This window comes from Tricharina praecox (assembly GCF_024521635.1).
Source record: "Tricharina praecox strain CBS 144465 chromosome Unknown BZA05scaffold_17, whole genome shotgun sequence".
Classification (NCBI taxonomy): Eukaryota; Fungi; Ascomycota; class Pezizomycetes; order Pezizales; family Pyronemataceae; genus Tricharina; species Tricharina praecox.
In genome coordinates this window covers 297,628-313,193 of record NW_026250419.1, presented here as the reverse complement: position 1 = coordinate 313,193, position 15,566 = coordinate 297,628, and the positions used below count along the sequence as shown (strand labels likewise).

General features: G+C 57.3%; 5 protein-coding genes across 5 annotated transcripts; 2 read left to right on the top strand and 3 right to left on the bottom strand.

Moving 5' to 3' along the window:
• Positions 1-139: 139 nt before the first annotated feature.
• BZA05DRAFT_82735 (uncharacterized protein) lies at positions 140-1,493 on the bottom strand. Its single transcript, XM_051488682.1, has 3 exons — positions 1,060-1,493; positions 980-998; positions 140-916 (listed from the first exon to the last, which is right to left on the bottom strand). The coding sequence occupies exons 1-3, from the start codon at positions 1,250-1,252 to the stop codon at positions 175-177; spliced, it is 954 nt and encodes a 317-aa protein (XP_051338175.1). The 5' UTR covers positions 1,253-1,493; the 3' UTR covers positions 140-174.
• Positions 1,494-1,846: 353 nt separating this feature from the next.
• BZA05DRAFT_446168 (uncharacterized protein) lies at positions 1,847-2,941 on the top strand (the record flags this gene model as incomplete). The annotated part of the gene is made up of 2 exons (XM_051487059.1): positions 1,847-2,100; positions 2,221-2,941. The coding sequence occupies 2 exons, from the start codon at positions 1,847-1,849 to the stop codon at positions 2,939-2,941; spliced, it is 975 nt and encodes a 324-aa protein (XP_051338174.1).
• Positions 2,942-4,438: 1,497 nt separating this feature from the next.
• On the bottom strand, positions 4,439-5,469 carry BZA05DRAFT_402192 (uncharacterized protein). The gene is made up of 5 exons (XM_051484087.1): positions 5,359-5,469; positions 5,165-5,279; positions 5,020-5,085; positions 4,918-4,933; positions 4,439-4,851 (listed from the first exon to the last, which is right to left on the bottom strand). The coding sequence occupies exons 1-5, from the start codon at positions 5,391-5,393 to the stop codon at positions 4,601-4,603; spliced, it is 483 nt and encodes a 160-aa protein (XP_051338173.1). The 5' UTR covers positions 5,394-5,469; the 3' UTR covers positions 4,439-4,600.
• Positions 5,470-8,854: 3,385 nt separating this feature from the next.
• On the top strand, positions 8,855-10,827 carry BZA05DRAFT_82580 (uncharacterized protein). Its single transcript, XM_051488679.1, has 3 exons — positions 8,855-9,529; positions 9,595-9,999; positions 10,055-10,827. Exons 1-3 carry the CDS (start codon positions 9,139-9,141, stop codon positions 10,771-10,773), a joined length of 1,515 nt encoding a protein of 504 aa, XP_051338172.1. The 5' UTR covers positions 8,855-9,138; the 3' UTR covers positions 10,774-10,827.
• Positions 10,828-11,956: 1,129 nt separating this feature from the next.
• On the bottom strand, positions 11,957-12,570 carry BZA05DRAFT_82577 (uncharacterized protein). The gene has a single exon (XM_051488678.1). It carries the CDS (start codon positions 12,468-12,470, stop codon positions 12,060-12,062), a length of 411 nt encoding a protein of 136 aa, XP_051338171.1. The 5' UTR covers positions 12,471-12,570; the 3' UTR covers positions 11,957-12,059.
• Between the last annotated feature and the right edge of the window lie 2,996 nt (positions 12,571-15,566).

The following is a 15,566-nucleotide window of genomic DNA, read 5'->3' as shown; positions in this document are numbered from 1 at the left end:
ACTCTTGTATCCTCTTGTATCGGTTCATTTGTTGCTCTATACCACTCGTTCTTTGTTTTTTTTCCTTTCGTTTTCCTATATGTATGTTCACAGAGAAGCTGTGACGCCAAGCTGGTGGCGGGGCACCAGAGCTCCAGGCTCTTTCTGTCTACCTACTTGAGCACGTGTACAACGTTACGTATCCTTCACCAACGTGCCATCTGCGAGCCTCCCCTCCTTCGCGTCCATGCCCGGTAGCCGGTAGGTGTCTGGATCACCAGCACCCGGCTCCTCGTCGGGATAGCCCAGTGATCTCCGCAACTTGAGGACCTCCTCCCTTACCCTCCTCGTAGCCTCAATCCTCAACGCGACCGCCTCCCGTCCCGTCCTGAGCACTTCACTATCCTCGATCCTTGCCGCGCCCTCCCGCTCACACAGCGCCCGCCACTCTCCCCTCAAATCCGCAAACCGCCCATCGTCCACCGCAGCACCATACACGACTCTAATCCTTTTCCCGACCCGGGGCAAGAACCGCGGAAACCCCCGGTCCTCCGCCATGACCCGCTCCAGGCCGGTCACAAACATTGGCACGAACGTGGGCTGCACGCGCGGCTCGAGCAGCAGTCTCGCCACACCCCACTTGAAGTAGCGCATCTGCTGCGCCTCGTGCTGATGTACCCTCCCCTCGGGGAAAATATGCACCCACGCGCCGCCGTCCAGTAGTTGCGGCAGCGCGTTGAGCGTCGGCTGGAATAGCCCGCCCAAGGGGGACTTGTGCAGCCGGTAGGTCTGGTGGACTTGGCCGAGACGGAAGAGCACCGATGTGGGGAGAGTCGTGAAGCAGATGTCGGCGCTGCCGAGCGCGTGACGGTGGTTGGCGGGGCCAAGGAGGAGGTGGGAGAGGGGGAGGGTGCCCCAGATTAGGGGGTCGTCGAAACTGCGGGAGGGGAGGCGGCGGTGAGCAAAGGAGCGGGCGTGCAAAGGAGCGAGCGGGGCTTACACGCTCTTGTGGTTTGATGCTGTGCGAGCGGCTTCAGTAGGCGTCTTGCCGGCCGGTGGTGGTGGTGGTCGGTTACGCACCTGTCAATAGCCCGCGCGGGATCGGCTCTCCCGCGGCGAGCGAGCGGCGCCGGGACTCGAGCAGCGAGAGGAAGGCAGGGAGTCCTGTCACCGTAGTGCGCGCGGCGCCGTAGAGGAACAGTTTGCTAAGGAGGCCGACGGTCCAGATCGTGCTCGTGGACAGGGCCGTGTATAGCATGCCGGCCTGGGGCATCGCGGGGAGTGGAAGGGAGAGTAGAAGGGGTTACCTAATGGATGACGCTGGGGTAGTGGTACCGGTACTTGGAGTACCGGTTGTTGTTTTTTTGGTGTGTGGAATGTGCCTGCCGTTGCCAGGTAACCACACAAGACTAGAGTACAGAAAAGGCGGAGAGGAGCATGTGATAATCAAGCTGGGGGCACCTGCAGATTCGGGCAATGCAGTGCAGAGCGTGCAGCAGTGCTCGGTGCGGCTCTTGCGTGGCGGACAGATCAGACGGCAGGGGATCACTGGACGGACGAGCGAGCGGAGGAACACGCAACAAAACGACAACACAGCCAACCACTTTACTTACAGGATGATCCGCAACTGACACTCCCCACACACACGCCTGTCTCCATCAACACGACACGGATACATATCTCGAGCACAAACACAACACAAACACAACCACGAACAATCGCGCTTCCATACACACGCACGCACCCACCCACAACAATGGAGAAGTTCTCAGGCTTCCGTGATCGGGGTATGTTGGTGGAGCGGACCGACCCCATCCATAGCAGCTGGCAGCCAGCAGGGGAGGCGGGGGTTGGAGTAATAGCTAATATGTTTTTTCATGCAGGCACCCAGATCGCGCCGTTCCTACCAATCCACGGCCCACAGTCATGGTTCCAGAGCACATATGGCTTCTTCATATTCCTCTTCCGCCTACCGTTCTTCATCTCGGTGGTTGCACCGTACCTGCTGATCGTGAATTGGCTGCCCGTGGGCTCGTTTATCCGGAAGGTGTGGCTGTGGTGTATACTCGGCGTGAGCGGAGTCTGGTGGGTGGATTTACAGGTTGAGGGTGTGAAGCGCGGGTATGTCCCTCGTCTCCTCGTGTGCGTGTGCGTGTGTGTGCGTGTGTGTGTGTGTGTGTGTGTGTGTGTGTGTGTGTGTGTGTGTGAGGGAGGCTGGATGCTGACACGGGGGAGAAACAGATCTCTAGCACGACAAGCGACGCGCTTCCCAGGCCCAGGCAACATAATCCTGTCCAGCTACACCTCCCCGCTGGACGCAATCTACCTCTCCGCGATCTTCGACCCGATCTTCACAGCTTCATACCCCAGCACGCGTCTCGTCGAGCGGGTATCTCTCCCCGCGTTCCTCTTCCGCTACTTCTCGACGCCGACCCTGCGGCCCTCGTCAACCGCGAACCTAATCTCACTCTCCGACCTGCTCTCGCAGAACCCAACACGCACGATCCTCGTGTTCCCGGAGGCCACACCAACCAACGGCCGCGGAATCCTCCGCTTCACCCCCGCCCTCGCCTCCGCTCCCAGAAAAGTCAAGATCTTCCCGATCTCGCTGAAATACACCCCCGCGGACATCACCACGCCCGTGCCCGGTGCCTACCAGAAGTTCGTGTGGAGCTTGCTCTCGCGCCCGACTCACTGCATTCGCGTGCGTATCGGCGATACGATCTATAACGATGCCGGCGGCGAGCGCAGGAGGTCCAGGTCTTCCGAGGAGGAGGAGAGGGAGCGCGAGAGCTCGGATACTGTCGCCGACGCGGACGAGGATGAGGATTTAGATGGCGTGTGTGAGCGCGGGAGTGAGGCCTTGGCTAGAATTGGTAGGAGCAAGAGGTTGAATCTGGGCGTGAAGGAGAAGATTGAGTTCATTGCCGCTTGGAGGAGGAGGAATAGGCTGATGGCGTAGGTTCTGTCAGTGCTGTGCGGATGGCGGGGTGGAAGCAACTTGGCCTAGGCGGTGGGTATGATCTGTTTTTTTCTCTTCTGCTTCTGGAGATGTTACGAGGTGACGAGGGCGCGGGGTGTTGCTTGAGAGCGAGCGAGCGTCGAGGGATGTGCGGTTTTGGTACACGCTGCATTGACGTACAAATGTTTTGTCTGCGTAGTCGTCAAGTCAAGTCGTCGTTATTTTCTTTGAGTTGAGTTGTGTATAGTTTACCTCTAGTGATCACGTATGGATACTAGACGGGGCAGAAAACGAATGAAGATTTGGAGATTTGGAGATTTTGGGAGTGGATGCTGAATGGTTGTGTGAGTGGGTGATGAGTAGGTGAGTGAGTGATGAGTGATGCGCTGTGATGCGTTGTGTGGTTTGCGGTTTTGGGATTGGGTTCGGACTTGGAGCTTGTTTGCATGCAATGGGAAACAGCCGTTCCAAGGACCGAAAGGGAGATGTTTAGCTCCATTTTCCCTCTCACTTCATCCTCCCAACGGTATCCGTATCTGTATACATCAGCAGGATTGAGGTCAATAAATCATCTTCCTGAGCATAGTGTATCTCGCTGTAGCCATGGCCGAAGACTCGGATACCAAAATTGAACCCAGACCCAATACCACCCGGTGCCGATGAATGTTTGACGGGGGGTGGAGATAGGATGGAGATGGAGGTGGAGATGGAGGCGGGGGGTTATTCTCGTTGTGCGCGGTGGCTGTGTTAAAGGCTGTAGCCACTTCATATATCCTATGCGCCTATGCACTTTCGATCACTCGCCTGCTGCGGCTATCTACACATATCTCTCTCGTCCGTGACGTAGTGTAGCTGCTACTACGGGCAGGTAGTAGCTATCGTAGATCAAGGTACCATCCCCTGCCCTTTCGTTCTAGACGCGTCCAGTACCTTCCACGACCTTCCAACAATCGGCCGTGCGGGCTGAAGGCTGGAGGCTGGAGGCTGGAGGCTGGAACATCCCCTCGCGGCATGTCTCATTGTCTCGGGACAGTGCCGGGACAAGCGTAGCATATCTACCTAGCATATCATACCTAGCACAGGTAAAAATACGCACTGTCCTCCCCCGTAGAGTAACGCGGTGTTCACAGACTCAGCCCTCCGGAACTGAAGCTGGGACACCGCAGATACCTAGGGGATTCCTGGACACAGCGCGGAAACGTGCATTGTGACCTGCCGCGCACGCAGGGGGACGGAGATACCAGCCCGTAGGTTCGGTGGTGTCTGCTGCTGGTCTGGTGCTGGTGCTGGTCTGGTGGGAGGGAGGAGCAGTGACGGCCTGCGGCCTGTGGCATACGGTACGGTACGGTGCGGTGGGTCAGGGGGAGGGAATGGGGGGGAGCTAAGGCGGAGAGCGATCCGTACATGTAAGGCAGAAAGCAGGCCGCCGTCTGTCTGTCTGTCTGGCTCGCTGGCTGGCTGGCTGGCCGTCGATGGGCTGGTGCATGCGAGCTTATCTTGCCCGCCTCTGCACTCTCGACTCGTTCGGAAAAGGAATATAATTTTCTCGTGGAGTAGATATCGTATCGTAGGTATCTATGTCATAGAGCATGTAGAGTATGTATCGTGTCCCGGCCTACACAAAGCTACCTCCCTACCTACCTACACAAGTAGAGTACTCTAACCCCTGACGACCTCCCACTTCATATCCTTGACCGAAACCTCAGCGCCGGCCTTCTCGTCGTAATCAAACCAGTCTCCCTCGTTGAGATCGATCTCCTTGAACGGCGTGTTGCTGTCGAGCCCCTTGGCCTCCCAGTTCCCCTCCGGCTTGAACTCGACGAACTCACAGCCGCGGCACTCGAGCTCTAGGATCTTCTTGGGCTTGGGCACCTCGCTGTGTTGGTACGGCTTGGGCTCGGATTTGATCACTGCACGTGGGGAGGAGTTAGTTAGGGTGGGGGTGCGGGTGGCTGGGGGAGCGGGGGAGGACGTACTCGCCGAAGACTCCCTCTGCGCGCGCAAACATCGTTAGCAAACACAACACCAACCACATCCCTTCTTCCCCAGCACCCAGCAACAACACGCGGAGAAAGCACCTTACAGGTCTTACACCTCCAGACGAAATTCGCCTCACCGCGACTGCCCGTGATCTCCCTAGTCTCCTATATTATTCCTCACGCATCAGCACTGCGGGTGGGAGGGGGGGAGGGGGTCACGTGGAAGGGATCTCCCGCAACGTACGAAGCGCGTAACGCCAATCCAGTTGTCGTGCACCTCGCGGCAACTCGTACATGACACCTTGAACATGTAGTAGAACGGGTCGCCGTCGACGTCCATGGGGCGGAGGTCAGTCACCCTGGAAAGTGCGTGGGGTGTTAGCACAGCACTCCATCTCATGGGCGCGGGGAGGGGAGGGGAGGTGGGTAGGTACACACCCCGTGAGCTCGGCGGTAAGTTGGAGGGCGAGCATCGTGATGTCGCGTTTTGGTGGTTTGGTTTGTGGTTGTGGTGGTTGTGTGGTGGTTGTGTGGTGGTTGTGTGGTGGTGGTGGCGGTGGTCGTGGTGGTTGTGATAGTGTAAGGCGGGAATGGAGGATCGGTTGAGCGCGGGGTAACTGGGGTGTGCACTGTGAGGTTTCGTTAAGCTCGCGAAGATGCTAGGATCTGGGGGACGGGAGAATGGCACGCCCACGCCCACCCACCCCCCGCTTTCGTGTCTTGTCACCCGCCGATTAGTTACTGGTGCAGTGAGGTGTATCACCAGACCGTCTTGCGTGCGTGCGGGCCCGCCGAGGAGGACGAGGACGACAACAACAGCAACAGCAACAACAATTGGACCCCGCAAGCAGTGCGGCCGGCAACCCAATCACCCAATCACCCGCGCACATGCACCGCACCGTACTGCGGTCTCGCTCTGGCCATGAACTGGAACCCGCCCAAGCTTGCCCACTCGTCCACCCACCCTCCCAGACCTACAGTCAGGATCACATCACGAAGCATATTGCGTGCGCGTCACCGTCGAATCGAGGTGTCCAGCTATCCAGCTATCCGCCCCACGCCGCACGCCTCACCGGCATGACGGCGCCCACCTCACCTCTCCCCACTTCCCCCCTCCTCCCCTCCCCTCTCCCCACCCCCGCGCACGTGCTACCTCCGCCCCATCATAGCCAATGCACGATGATCACAGTTGGTTACAGGCACGTTAGCTACATACCCCACTAGCCGCCACGCATGCATTGCAGATTAACGAGATTGCGGGGTACTCTAGACGTCTCCCATGTCCTGTCCTGAGGATAACGATGTGCACTCGTATCGGTGATCACAGAGGACTGTTTCGCGGCCGCGACCGATGGCGAGGTGGAGTGCCTGCCTGCCTGCCTGCCTGCCTGCCTCCCCGCCGGAGGAGGCCTCCATATTGCGTATGTAGAGCTGAGCTGAGGTGATCTGGCGGCCTGCCTAGAAACACCACCTACCCCCGGCGCATCGCGATGGCGAGCATTCGTGTGGCCGCCGTCGATGTGCTGTACGGTGCTCGGTGTTTCTTCTACCCCGCAGTCCATATTGAAAAGCAAAAGCAAAAGCGGAGCGGAGCTGCGCTGGGCTGACTCGGTTTCTGACTGGCTGGCTGGCTGGCTGGCCACCGTTTCGTCTGGGCCCGCTGTGGTTTTCCTGCGGCGGAGGCCGCGGACCCTGCCGTGGTGCTGCTGCTGGGTGGTGGCGGCGGTGGGTGCTGGTGGTGCTGAGAAGGTGCCGCCTATACCGCACCTTTTAATATCCGCAGCCAACTAAATCCCGCTCCCTATGCTAGATACTTGCAGCAACGTGGGCTGGTAGCAACTGCCTACCTACCCAGCTGCGTAAATCGGCGGGGCAGCAGCAGCTGATTCCCCCTCCCTCCCCTCCCATCCCCTCCCCGACGGCGACGAATCATCCCCCCCCCTCCCCGACGAGACAATGTAATGCACGATCACGATCACAACGCACGCACGCACGCACGCCGCGGTGACCTGGACGAAGGATTCGTCGAGCTCGATGGCCGGGTGGGAGGGGATGCAGAACATGGTGCAGATGTACTGTACTTTGTATTTAGTACATGCATTCTGGAATAGAACCTGACTCGACCTGTCCTGACTCCTGTATGGCCGCACGGCATTCTAGAGCTCAGCTCGAGAGGCTTAAACTTCCATTCCGTGTGGCTGAGACCTCAGGAACCGGAGTACACCGTACGGTACCGACAAGAACGAGAACGGGAACGGGGCAATTCCAATTTCTTCGAGTATTTGCATTCGAAACGGGCATTGTCAGTAATGCTATAGTATAGCTAAAACCGCATGGCATGAAATAGGCTGGCGAAGTCCAGCACCAATACTCAGTAAGCTGAGAGGCTGAGAGCATGAGCATGAGCTTGAGGTTCCTAAGAATAGCGCAATCCCCAATGACGTACTGGTACATACTACATAGACGCACGCACGCCTCACGTGTATCTATAGGCAGCCCGGTACTGCGGTCGGGTATGTAGGGATAGGTAGTAGTTATCTGCAACGCATAGAGTAGAGTACCCAGCGATGTTCCACGCATAGATCCACGCATAGAGTGGCAGAGTAGTTCCAATGGCCCCCACGAGGCCCACGGGGGTTTTATATATCATATATGTCGTGGACTCGTGGCTGGGGCAGCGGGGCGGCGGGGCGGCGGGGCGGCGGGGCTCGATTGGAGTTGGGATCAAATCGCATCGTCGCCTAGGTAATAGGTATAGCGAGACAACTAACTACCGCGGCGAGGGTTGGCCTGGTTACATGGTGGTGGAGGTGGAGCTGGAGGTGGAGGTAGACGCAGTGACGTGGTGCGACTGGAGTCTGGAGTCTGCCGCTGAGGGTCAAGGCGCGGATCATGGGCGTGGGCGTAGATGGACCATGCATCGTGGGAGTCGGGCTTGGGCTGCCGTGGCGCTGCTGGTGTTTACATGAGGCACAGGGCTATTACTATCTTCATAAAAGAGTAGAATATAGTCCCTGGCTTTATGGCAGACCATGGACGGCGTTGATGGTTGCAGCCGCGTCACATGATGTGAACTTGATAGGTAACAAAGTGCAAGGAAATATAAAGCCATGCCCGAAATCCAGTAGCCGGCGGCCGCAGCCTCGCGAGTCGCAGGTCCGGACTCCCGGACTCGGACATCGACCGCCTGGCCGTGGGTCGTGGGCCGTGGCGCCGTAGTGTCGTGGCGTTTGTGGGACGGTGGGAGTGTTTGCGGAAGGCTGCAAGGGACGGCCTTTTTTCTTTTCGTGGCCAGGCAAGGCAATGGCTGAAGCCTTGTGGCCCACTGCCTACTCCTGGAGGGGAGCCTTCCGTGCAGCAGTATGCAGGTACGCCCGTATGCCCGCAAGCCCTTGATCACTACTGGGGGCCGCTCACGGAACCTCGTTGCTGCATGGCGTCCGGGCTGCATGTTTGGCGCAGTGCTTGGAGCCTTGGAGGCCGTTGGTAACTACTCTACTGTGGGACCAAGGTGTGATGGCGGGCAGACCCTATGCGGTTGTCTCAACGTTGAGTTGTTCTGTTCTCTGTTGCTGGTTTCGTGTTCGTTATGATAGGTAGTCGGACGTCGGTCTGTGGTTCAATACATCAGGCGTTAGACATTATCCACCACCGCAGAGGCGGCTTTTCTTTCTTGCCGCTTTTATATAGTCAATTGAATCAGTCTCACCAGTTGTCCGTACTCGTCGGAGGTCTCTCACTGCCTGCTTCTTTATATAGCCAGTCTCGCGATGGTAGTTACTCTACATTATGTACCTACTTCATCTTATACAGAAGAGGTCCTCAAACCCAGCTGGGTGACTCGGGGCAGGCCGGAAACCCGCTTTTCGCAACCGACCAATGAGTGCGGCCGCCCAGCCGCTTACTTTGCCCTTTGGGGGCATTGGGCTGGGAACTGAAAACTTGGCTGGGGCTGGGCCGGGCTTATGTCCTCTAGTCAACCCTGAACGCCTCTTCTACACGCACTGCGACGAGACGACGGGCACCCACCCTCCCTATCGATTTTTTCCCCCTCATCGCAGACCCTTTCTTTCTTTCTACCCTCTATACCACCTTGCAGCGGCGGCTTGCAAGACCCTCCAGTGCAACGAACGGCAAGTCTTGTTTTACAGTCAGTGCCGTGTCGTGACACCGGTCGGCGGGCGCAAAGACTATAGTAACTAACGCGACTCCATACTTATGCCGGAGTACAGATCCTACTACTCGCGCGTCATGTCCAGCTCCTCGCTGCAGCAGCAGCGACGGCTGCTGCCTGCTCCGATAGAGGGAGTAGGAGAGCAGATGGTTGCGCCGCCGGGGGTGGGGGTGGGGGTGGGGGTGGTGGTGGCGGGTGCTACGGGAGACCGGGAAGGAGGAGGAGGAGCGGGGGGGCCGGCTACTACTACTCGTGAGAGTGTGCCGAGGATCGCGGGAGACCGGGAGGGGGGACACCGAGAAAGAGCGGGGGCAACGGCTACGCCCAGTGACAGTGGGCAGAGCGTGGTCGCGGGGACGGTGGGAGATGCGGCAGGCATGCAGTCGCAGTTTCAGTCGCAGCTGCGGCCGGTATTTCGGACGGCGGAGTCGAATGGTTTTTTCCCCCGATGGCAATTGTTGGTTGGTTGGCAGTGCTGATTTCAAACGCGTATATAACAGAAGGATCCACAAGACCGAGTACACCGCCGCAAGTGATATCGGACCGGAGCTCGTCGCCGGAAAAGCTTGTACGCGACATCCCCGAAGAGCTGAAAGCGCTTGCGAACCGGCGATTACATATGCCGGAAGACAAGATCGGGATAAAGCGAAAATGCAAGTGGTCGAAGGAGGAACGACTGGTGCTGCTGGGGTTTCTGGGTGACTGGGATAACTACCATCAATTGAGAAACTCGGCGAAAAGGGTGTGGAACGATCTTGCGCTCGACACGGGACCCTTCTTCGGTACGCGGTCGGCGAAAGCGATCAAGGCTCAGTGGGCCGATTTGAAGAGGCGATACGAGCAGGCGCGACGGCGGGTAGGCGAAGGCGCCAAAACTGAACGACAATGGGTTTCCATGGAGAACGGTAAGTTTTCCCTCCTGCAGGTTACGTATTGCGCAATTGACTAATGAACAAATAGGCTGGTTAAATAAAATGTGTCCAGACTACCGCTTGATTGATGAAATCATAACAAAAGACAAATTGCTCGCTCCGTTCGTACCTGAAATCGTACCCAGAAGACCCCCCCGCCCTCCCTTCATATCTGGAAACCTACAGAATCGCAGAAGACCCCACGCCCCCTTCGCACCGGGAATCCTACAGGATGACATGATACCCCACGCTCCCTTCGTATCTGAAAGCGGCGGCAGTGGCATCCCCGGCCGCAACCTCATCTACGGGGTGGAAGAGTTGCATTCCATCAGCTCTGGAAGCGAGAGCGACAGTGACGGCTTTTCTGAACTGGAAGCTGATTATCGCCCACCAGCTAGAGGGCCAAGAAAGAGGAAGGTATCCCAACAGAACGGCCGCGGGAGGAAGGCTGCTAAGAGAAAGGCCACTTCGCTGGAGGCAGAGGCACTCGAGTCGCTGGCAATGCAGCGGTTGGTACAGGAGCGGGAAAGGCTGGAGTATATCAAGGAGAGAGATCGAGAGGACCGACGACTAGCCGCAGAGCGCGAGAGGAATCAGCACGAACTGCGGTTGATGCAGGAGCGAAGACTGGACCAGGAATTCCAGCTGCGGTTGAGGGAATTCCAGCTGCGCATGAGGGAGTTCGATAGGAAGATCAGCCAAATGGGAAATGGCCCAGGCCCTGACTTGGGAGTGGTCGGTGAGGAGGAGGGGCACGGAGATATTTAATTGTAGTGTACATAGTATAATGCTCGTCGTGGCGGGCTGAGTGCCCGAGTGCAATGTTGTTGGGTTTCCTCCGATCGCAACATTGGATCGAGATACCGGTATTCCGGTCACGGCACTGGAGGGAGCGGAGGACACGTCTGCAACGCAGTTGGTCGGGTTCTTCGAACTGCTGTCTGTCTATCCGTCGAACGCTCCGTGTCCGTCCCTCGGCCTCCGTCGCCGACCGGCCGAACGCATATGTATACATGGCGGCGGGTTTCTGCAGGAAGCGGTGCTCTGCCTGGGCCGGGCATGGGGCGCAGAGTTGTTTTATATGTACATATCTACTGGATCCAACTATGGTTACTGCGGCGGCCGCCTCCCAACCGTATGTAGCCTCCGCAGGACCGCAACGTCCTCTCAGTGGTCTGCCAGAGCTCGGTGATGCCTACATACTATCTATCACTAGTATGATACCGTGCAGCAATCACCGATCTGGAACAGAATATTCTCCGAGCGATGCGTGTGTGCGTGCGTGTGTGCGTGCGGAGTACATGGCGCAGAAGCGACATCGTCGTTGCCCGGTATGTACTTGTGTACCTGCGTGCGCGGAAAGGAGGGGAAAGGAGACAAGCGAGTGGTTCCTGGGCCCCGGGGGCCGGGTCTTTGAAAGGGGGAGAGGGGAACTTGGGGCGGACCAGCAATAGAGTAGCTCTGGGGTCGGAGGGCATCGACCGCACAGTAGTTGCTCATCTCGATGAATCGATGTCGATGTCGAATCGATATCGACGATTTCGCCCCGGCCGCGGTTACTGGCTACTGGCCTCTGCCTACCTAGACGATTGGGTGGACCGACAGACCGACAGATTGGCTTGTATGGGCATGAACCAATCCCGCGAGACGAGGCATAACCATCATGGCACTCGTCCTCGTCTTGGAATATCAATCTCAGCAAAGTGGCGCTACTCAGAGGTGAGTACCAGTGGACACTGGAAAGGGAGGAGACATGGACCAAGGAACTTGGAAGAGAATCCACGCCTCCTCCTCCCCTTCGAGAAGGCTTCTCCGCCGCCGCCGAGGTCACCACACACGCCACACTAGGGAGGTAGGTACCAAGGTAGGGCTCCACTTCGGTGAGTCCGGCTTCTCCTCCGGGTTGTTGTGCCCGAGTACCGTAGTTGTTGAGGAGGTAGATAGATGGATTCAGATCCCAACTCCCAACTTCCCAACTTCCCAACCCAACCCAAGCCTTGCAATCTCACCCAGCCCCCACCGAGCAGCGAGCTCTTTCTGCTAAGAGCTTCCCCTTACCTTCCCATACCTTCCCTTCCCTTCCCTTCCATTCCTCTGCCGGCCCTCGACCCCCGATCCTCAACCCCCGACCCTCGACCCTCGCTCCTTTTCCGCCTCCGCCTCCGACTCCCACGCGTCTCGTCCCAGGTTCCTGTATGCCCTGTCCTTGCCCCCAGTCCCAGCGTTCCACAGCCAGCCGGAATATCCATCGAAGTATCCATCAAGAAAAAGCAAAGAAACTCAAGGAAGAAATTTCCACACCGATGGAGCATTATCGGCTCCATAGTAGAGTAGAGTAAGACATCCCCTGTCCAAGCCGTGAGTCGACTCGGTAATGCAATGCATGCGGGCAACGCGAGCAATGTGTGCATGGCAACTTGGCAGGGAAGGCTCTGAACTGTGAACGGACTCCCTCTGGAGGTCATCCATGATCCAACAATTGTCGATAGCAGCCCAGCCGCCCGGCGGGTTGAGGGTTGGGTATTGAAGTCGGGGTGTGTTGAATGTTTTTCGCTAGCCCTGGGACACAAAAAAGTTGGGCGTATGAGAGGTGGTGTCGACTGCTTGGGCCGACCGACCGACTGGGCCACCGGCGCTGACGCTGGAGCTGTTGCTGGAGCGGGAGCTGGAAGGGAGCGGGAGATAGAGCAGTAAGCGGTGAGAACCGACCCGGCGCCGGAGTGCGGTTCCGTGCATCCGTCAGGACTCTGATCATCAATGAGCAACGATCAGAGACGTTCGTAAACAGGCCTGCCGCCTGGCGATGGATAGGCAAACGTGTGTTTGTTAAATAGTATATGGAGTGGAGTCTGTCTGTCCGGGCCGAAGTTTCTAGAGAAGGGGTTCGAACCCAACTCGACTCGATTTCATTTTGGAGGTTCGGGCCGCGAATATACTCGATACGCTCGATACACGGAGCAGCGGAGGTACTCCGGGCACCATATCCTCCTACGGTAACTTATAGGTCACTCGCGCCAAGGCTACTCTATATGCGCCCAAAGTGCGGATTCTGTTTCGTTTCTGTCCGTTCGTTTCGTTTGGCGGTTTCGATCCCACCGATGCGATGCGACGAATGCAACCCTTTCCGTTCCGTGCGGCGTGAAAGCCATGCATACTCTACATAAAAACTCTACACAAAAACTACTATGGTGGGTGGGTGGGTGGGTGCAACTTTTTTTTCTGTTTCTCTTCACACACACCGCCGCAAACAGCCATCCATCGGACATCCAACCTGAAACTCGGCTTTCCTATGTAACTGCACGGACTGCACGGACTGCACGAACTGCAAACGTCCAGGGAAGAAAAGGGGAAGGGAAGAAAAGGGAAGGGAAGAGAAAAATATATTTGAAGGTGCGGCTTGGATATGCACGCTCACACACACACACGCTCACACACACACGCTCACACACACATCGTGGATAACTGCCATGTGCCTCGGCGCCCTCGAGTGGCTGTAACTACCTGGCGAGCTGATACACACCTTCATCGAATGATGCACACTCTAGCAGCTGCTGCCGACGAACGAGCTTTGAAAGTTCCGTTTGTGTTTGCCTGAGCTGTGTTGGGTTGGGTTGTGTTTGGTTGGCTTGGATTTAATTGGTTTGGTTGTGTTTGGTTGGCTTGTGTTGGGGTTAGGTTGCGGTTGTTTCTCGGATAAATCATGCAGCCTGGAGCCTGGAGAAACCCCAATATCTATCGAAACTCGAACCGAAAGATACGGTATCTGCCGGTGGTTCGCAACGAGCGAGCATGCACACTTCACAGCTGCACTGCACGCTGCTGCACACGCTTGGTGCACGCTTGGAAGTTGGTGCCCACTGCACAATCTATGATGAGTATTCTACGACTGCTGGAACAGACGGACGGACAGACAGACGGGTACCACGAATGCTCCACCACTCCACGACACGACAAGGAAGGTTTTTTCTTTCCCCTCGACAGATAAATACTCTACCCACCGTGTGCATGCATACTCCGGACAGAAGGGGTGAGGGGGGGGGACGGGGGGGGGGGGGGCGGGGACGGGGTTACACGTGTGAATGGATAATCCGAGCGGACCACGACCTGTAGTAGGTAGTACCAGTACAGGTCACATCACTCTCGCAGCGCCGGCCATCCAGCTTACCCAGCAGCTGCTCGGTACTCCCCTACATATATGGGCCACATTGCACGAAATAAGCACCTATGTAGGGGTCCTCGGTGTGTATCCCGATATCGAGCCCGGCCGCGGGCGGAAGTCCAACTGCAAAGTATGTCTCGGCCTCCCTTTATTCCCGGCAGTGAAGTGTCCGGAAGCAAGAGAGGTCTGATATCTACCGGTATTGACGGACGGCACGGCTTCGAGGGTATATATGATATATCTGGAGCCCGAGCCGGAGCTGGGGAAAACCTTCAACCACTGATGGACATTGGATACCCATAGTTACTCTAGTAGCGACTCGCGAGCACTCTATGCAGCCTGTGGGTGCGATCGCAATCCTATGTAGACAAGTCCACTCTACCGGTAGATATAGTACGGTACGGTACGAAAACGCTCCGCGTTCGTGGGATCCGGGGTGTTCCCTGTGGAGGATTTCACAGTACCTACATACAGGCTACCACCTACCTACCTGCCGTACTCTACGCGAGAAGGTGCGGTAGGTACGGTGGGTCAACATTGGAACGGAGAGGAGTCAGAGTCAGGGCTTGGTCTGGGTGGTTACGCCGGCGCCAAAGGCCTAATGGCCCAAAGATAGATGGTACGTACTACATCGTAGTATGTACCGGGTGCTAGGTAGAGACTCGAGGATATTCCGAGGAGGAGGACGGGAGCCTCCTCCTGCCCGTCCGCCTGCCCGACGGGAAAGGACCCATTACTAACCGTAAGCTATGGTAGGTAGTACGGTACTCGCCGGCAGGTCGAGATCTTTCGCGGTTGTTTCGACTCACGCGACCACCTACTTACCTGGGTAGGTATCATACCTACCACCTTAAAGAACCAGCCCTGCGGAGGAACCAACTAACCAACTAACCTGCGGGCCGCAACAGCGGGTTCTTCACATGTACGGTAGAGGTGCATGCGTGGATTTGCGCTGTCATAGCCTTCGGAAGCAGAAAAACTCCGGTATGTACCTACCTTGTATGTATGTAGGACGGCAGCTAGGCAGATATTCTCTCTCTCTCTCTCCTGCCTGCCTGCCGTGGACCGGACTGGACCGGCAAGCTCGGTGGATAGTTGCATTGAAGGGTTCTGAATATATAGTACCGGTAGTACGTGGCTTGGAGGTCGGACTGTTGGAGGACGTCTTACTCTTACGGTTCCACGGTTCCACTACTTGAGCTTTGCACTGGGGCTATGTAGGTGAGTAGTTGGAAGCTTCGTTACATACTGCCGAGGAACGGCTGGGGCAGTGGGACCCGGATGGAACGGGAACGGGAACGGGAACGGGTAGTTCGGGAGTTCGGTATGTACCGCTATGCACCGGTACCGGCACCGGGACGGGGGGGCGGGGGACGGGGGACGGACAAGCTTGCCCGGACTG

What these genes read in the sequence shown, in the direction of transcription:
- BZA05DRAFT_82580 (XM_051488679.1), top strand. Translation starts at nt 9,139, where the DNA reads ATGCCGGAGTACAGATCCTACTACTCGCGCGTCATGTCCAGCTCCTCG. An exon ending in TCGGACGGCGGAGTCGAATG is followed by an intron (nt 9,530 to 9,594) that starts GTTTTTTCCCCC and finishes CGTATATAACAG; the next exon opens with AAGGATCCACAAGACCGAGT. An exon ending in ATGGGTTTCCATGGAGAACG is followed by an intron (nt 10,000 to 10,054) that starts GTAAGTTTTCCC and finishes ATGAACAAATAG; the next exon opens with GCTGGTTAAATAAAATGTGT.
- BZA05DRAFT_82577 (XM_051488678.1), bottom strand. Translation starts at nt 12,470, where the DNA reads ATGACCTCCAGAGGGAGTCCGTTCACAGTTCAGAGCCTTCCCTGCCAA.
- BZA05DRAFT_82735 (XM_051488682.1), bottom strand. Translation starts at nt 1,252, where the DNA reads ATGCCCCAGGCCGGCATGCTATACACGGCCCTGTCCACGAGCACGATC.
- BZA05DRAFT_402192 (XM_051484087.1), bottom strand. Translation starts at nt 5,393, where the DNA reads ATGCTCGCCCTCCAACTTACCGCCGAGCTCACGGG. An exon ending in CTTACCGCCGAGCTCACGGG is followed by an intron (nt 5,280 to 5,358) that starts GTGTGTACCTAC and finishes CGCACTTTCCAG; the next exon opens with GGTGACTGACCTCCGCCCCA. An exon ending in GGATTGGCGTTACGCGCTTC is followed by an intron (nt 5,086 to 5,164) that starts GTACGTTGCGGG and finishes GGAATAATATAG; the next exon opens with GAGACTAGGGAGATCACGGG.